This window comes from Bison bison, unplaced genomic scaffold (genome assembly GCF_000754665.1).
Source record: "Bison bison bison isolate TAMUID 2011002044 unplaced genomic scaffold, Bison_UMD1.0 scf7180017864072, whole genome shotgun sequence".
In the NCBI taxonomy this organism is placed as follows: Eukaryota; Metazoa; Chordata; class Mammalia; order Artiodactyla; family Bovidae; genus Bison; species Bison bison.
In genome coordinates, this window is record NW_011494644.1 from 9,832,010 (window position 1) to 9,836,641 (window position 4,632).

Genomic DNA, 4,632 nt, shown 5'->3' on the forward strand with positions numbered 1-4,632 from the left:
AAGCAGGGAGATCACGTGTGCACACACACACATATAAAAAATACACATACACGTCACACATACAACACACATACACACAAACACATGTGGAAAATTCCCTGGCATAAGTGGGGTAAGGACCCAGGGGAAGAGTGGGTAGTCAGGTGAAGCCAGAGGACACAGATCACTCAGCCCGGGATTCTGGGTGGCCTTGGGCAAAGCGAGGCTGGAAGGGGAGGAAGGGGATGTGGGAAGCTGGCAGCTGCCAGACACTGAGCGAGATCTGATTGGGCTCCAGAAGGAAGAGAGGCGGGGCCTGGGAAGGCAGAGAAGATGCTCAGTGGGGAAAACCAGGAAGCAATTTCAGTGAAGAGGGAGTAACATCAGGACCTCAGTGCCAGGACTCCCGCCTAGACTTACCTCGTAACTCATGGCTCTCTACGTGCAGGCACCGACGTGCAAGGGCACTCCAGGGTGAACCACAGCTGGAGCTGTGTCAGTACGCAACATGCCATCACAGGTCTGTGTTTTCTCGGGGGTGGGGAGCATAAAAGGTATGTAAATGCAGAGAAAAAGGCCTGGAGAAGAAAGTCGCCTGCAGGTTTAGGTGTTTAAAGAGAATGGATTAAGTATGGCTTATGTAAGCAAAAAGGAGTAAAAATGAAGCGTGTGGGCTTCCCTGGTGGCTCAGACAGTAAAGAACCCACCTGCAATACAGGAGACCTGGGTTTGATCCCTGTGTCAGGAAGATCCCCTGATGAAGGGAGTGGCACACCACTCCTGTATGCTTGCCTGGGGAACTTCATGGACAGAGGAACCTGGTGGGCTACAGTCCATGGGGTCACAGAGTTGGGCATGACTGAACGACTCACACCTTATGTAAGTAAAAAGGAGTAAGAATGGAGTGTGGAGGGACAAGGAACCCAGAGGACAGACCTTCGGGGGTCAGGGCGTGCTGTCACTCAGGGTGAACAGGACATGACCCCTCTGGCTTGGTGCTCCCCACTCCCATCCCGTGTTTTACTAGGTAAGTGAAAAGTCGCTCAGTCGTGTCCGACTCTTTTCGACCCCATGAACTGGAATTCTCCAGCCCAGAATACTGGAGTGGGCAGCCGTTCCCTTCTCCAGAGGATCTTTCTAACCCAGGGATCGAACCCAGGTCTCCCACACTGCAGGCGGAGTGTTTTATTAGGTGGTCAATGTTTAAAATTTTTTTTTTCTAAACATGAATTCTTTCTCACCCTGGGCATGCAGATTTTAATTTTCCATAGTTCCTACCCTGCCTGGTATTAACCAGGCCACTTTATATTACTTGCCTGGCCCTGATCTGATCTCATAGCTTCTGGTCTACACTTCCGGTTTTGCAAACCCTGGGTGCAGAGCTTAGAAGGGCAGAGAGCTACCTTGGGTGGGGGCTAGCTGAGGGGGTGGATGGACACACAGACAGATTGATGGGATAGGTGGGGGCGGGAGGGAAGGAGGAAGTCATCCTTGCACGGGATGCCTAGATGTGGGAATGTGGGTCACCGAAACCCCCGCTCTCCACTGGAGAGCTGACTCCTCGCCCATCTCCTAGACACGTGCCTGAACTGCCCCTCAACCTGGGCACACAGGGAAGGAAACAGACTTCACTGCGTCCTGCTACGTGCTTGTCCTTGGTGTTCTCCAGCTCATCTGGCCCTCCTGTGAGGGCGACGGTCTATCCCCATTTCTCAGATGAGAAAACCAAGGCTCTGGGACGGGAACATCAAGACTGGATCCCAACCCTACCTTCCTCCCGCCACGAGATGCAGTCCCACACAATCATCATCTGTATTTTCTGTTTACAAAGCAAATCATATCCATTGTTCTACTTGATTACCCAGATCACCCCAAATGCTGTTTTTTCACTTTAGAGTAAAAACGAATAAAGAAGGAAAGAAAAAAAATGATGCCAAAACTTGGCCAGGTCTCGGCAGTGCTGGGGGTGGGGGGCGGTTCACTCTCAAGACTCCGGACCCCATGCCTCCTGTTCTTTGCCCCGTCACCCTGGAGTCTGGCCCGGGGACCAGGTCCCTGGCAGAGAGAAGCTGGAAACCCAAGGCTGCCAGGTGGGCCAGGCCGTGAGCTGCAGGTTAAAGTGAGAGGAGCTCTGATGGGCCTGAGACCTGGCCTGGGGGCGGGCCAGCCGTGACTGGGGGGGGGCGTGTCCCATACTTGTGACTGTCACATGCAGTATTTCTAGATCTTTCCAGAGAAGACAGAGTTCTGGATTTTTTTTAAAATGTGAAACCTCCAGTTTTAAAGAAATGTTGGTAACTAACTAAAAAACAACAAAGAAATACTGTGAGCGAAAGAGACCAGCCGTGGGCCAAATCCACACTCCAGGCTTCGACCTCAGCAGCCTGCCGGCATCGCCTTGGCCACAGGCCTGGCCTGAGTGCGGCCGGATGCCTGTTAAGGGACAGGCCGGGGCCCGGCTGAGTGGGAGGAAGGGTTTTAAGGCAGTGGCATGTGGTGAGGCAGCGCCAGGATGGGCTGAGCGAGCTCACCCCCAGCACCCACCTGTTCCTTAGGTTTTACCGACAACGTCTATCCCCGGCTGTTCCATGGTGGAAAACAACAAGCCCCTGGTGGATCAAAGATTCTTTAGGAAATACAAAACGAAATGCGTTTTACTTCGCTTTAATTAAAAAAAAAAAACATATAAATACATGCCAGGGTTTTTTAATCAATAAGGAAAGAGGCTGGAAAAAAAAAAAAGACAAACCCCAAACCTGTAAGGACTCCCCGTTTCCAGGTGGCAGGAGTCCTGCGTGGCTTGCAGGCTCAGCGGTCAGGGGTCCTGCCTCCAGAGGAACAAGTCTCAATGGCGGCCTTGGCAGGGGGTCACCCAGCCCGCGCTCTATGACATGTCCCCACGAGGCCCTGTCCCTCAGAGCAAGGGGGGCTTTCTGGGGAGCACAGAGAGTCCTCCATGATGGGGTGGCCAGAAGCTGGAACATGAATCTGCGTGGATGGGGCAGACCCCTGAGGCCCACAGCTTCTGACCCCTCACTGGCCAGCGGGGGGATATCCAGAGAAGGTTCAGGGCCTGGGCAGGTGGCTCTGCTCCCGAAGGGCAGGATCGTCTCGGAAGCCCTTGGAGGACCAGCCCACCGGGGCCTCTCACTACAACCCAGGATCCAGAGAGATTGGAAACAGGAGGAGAGCAGGTGGGGAGCAGCATCGCTGAGCTCCCCCACCCAGCTCCGGGGGCGACAAAGCACAGTCCTGAAGGCTGGCCGTGGACGGGCTGGGAGCAGGCGGCCAGCTGGTCCTCCGTCCAGAGTTCCAGGCCAGAAACCACAGCCAGGGCCGGGCTGGGCACACAGTGTTCCCGTGGGCGGGATGCAGGAATCCTTGGGTCCCAACCTTGCCAGGCCGCCCCCACACGTGGGCAGAGGCCCCCAGGAGAGAATTCCCGGGAGGCTTGCCAGGACCACACGGGCCTCAGAGGTGGACCCACTTGTTCCAGCTGACCTCGTTGGGGAAGACGCGGCCGAGGCGGATGGTGCAGTCCAGCGTGGGCTCGTAGAACACCACGGGGCTCTCGTCCAGGCTCAGCAGCGCCTCTCCCACCGGCGGCTTCGAGAAGAGTGAAGCGGCCGCGGGCTTTCTCAGCACGCACTTTTTAATGCAGCCCAGGGTCTCCAGCCCCTGCAGTGGCACAGACAGACGGATTTCCAGGGGCATTTAAGGGCCATGTCCTCTGTACCCAGAGCAGCCTCCCAGAACAGACACAGGAGGGTGGCCTTGAGAGACGAGCAGGGATTGACCAGGCAGGTTTAAGCAAGAGCCCAGGGCGAGAGAGAGAAGGTCGTGGCCAGCATTTATACAGCGGTCCTGTGTAGAGCAGGGGCTGCAGACCTGGCTTCCAGACGGGGTTATTTGGCCCAGACCTGCTGTGAAGTGCAGGGAATTGTGCACTGAACTTCCTGCTCCTGCTTCTGTCGAGGAGCTGGAACTCCTGTGCACACACGGCCGGAGCCCAGGGCGGCCATCAAGCCGAGCTGCCCTTAGGAGACTGTGGGCACCTCACCAACTCTCCCTGCCACCCATGAGGGTTGGTCACTCACCTACCTGCTGGTCCCCGTGGGCACCAGGGTCTTGAGAAAGGGTCAGAGGTAAGACCCCAGGGATGCTTCTGTGTAAGCCTAGGCAGCAGCTCGGGGCTGAAGGAGGACCTGGGAGGCACAGCTGGGGCGGGAACCCGGGGCAGGGGTGGGGGCTGTGGGAGGCTGAGTGCTGAGAACTGGGGCTGGGCGCTGGCAGCGCTGAAGAGCAGATGCGGGAGGAAGGAAATCGGTGTGGGGCTCAGCCGGCGCAGTGGCCTCAGAGGGCAACGGGGCTGACCTCTCTGGGCAGGGGTTGGGAGTAAGCTTTGGGGGTGGCGGGGGGAGGATACCAGGGGCCCAAGACTTCTGAGGAGCTGGCTCTCTGTGAGGAGGCCAGTGCACCCTCGTGGGCTGAGCTGGTAAACAGTGGCCGACCCCAGAGCTCAGCCAACGTGCCCACTGCCCCCCGCCCTCTGAGACCCCGGAAGAGGAAAGGTGCAGTGGGGACGGGGTCCCAGCAAGCACCCTCCCCGCCGAGGCTCACCTGGAGCAGCTCGAGCACGGCCAGCGGCTGCGG

General features: G+C 57.1%; 1 protein-coding gene across 1 annotated transcript in view; it reads right to left on the reverse strand.

The window, feature by feature from the left end:
* Window positions 1–2,627: 2,627 nt before the first annotated feature.
* Window positions 2,628–4,632, reverse strand: part of GTF3C1 (general transcription factor IIIC, polypeptide 1, alpha 220kDa) — an 81,143-nt gene continuing 79,138 nt past the window's right edge. Inside the window, exons 38-39 of the mRNA XM_010837240.1 lie at window positions 4,600–4,631; window positions 2,628–3,657 (exon numbers count right to left, since the gene is read on the reverse strand). Of these exons, the coding sequence (XP_010835542.1) occupies window positions 3,451–3,657; window positions 4,600–4,631 (239 nt within the window). The 3' untranslated portion in view covers window positions 2,628–3,450. The remainder of the gene's footprint in view (window positions 3,658–4,599; window position 4,632) is intronic.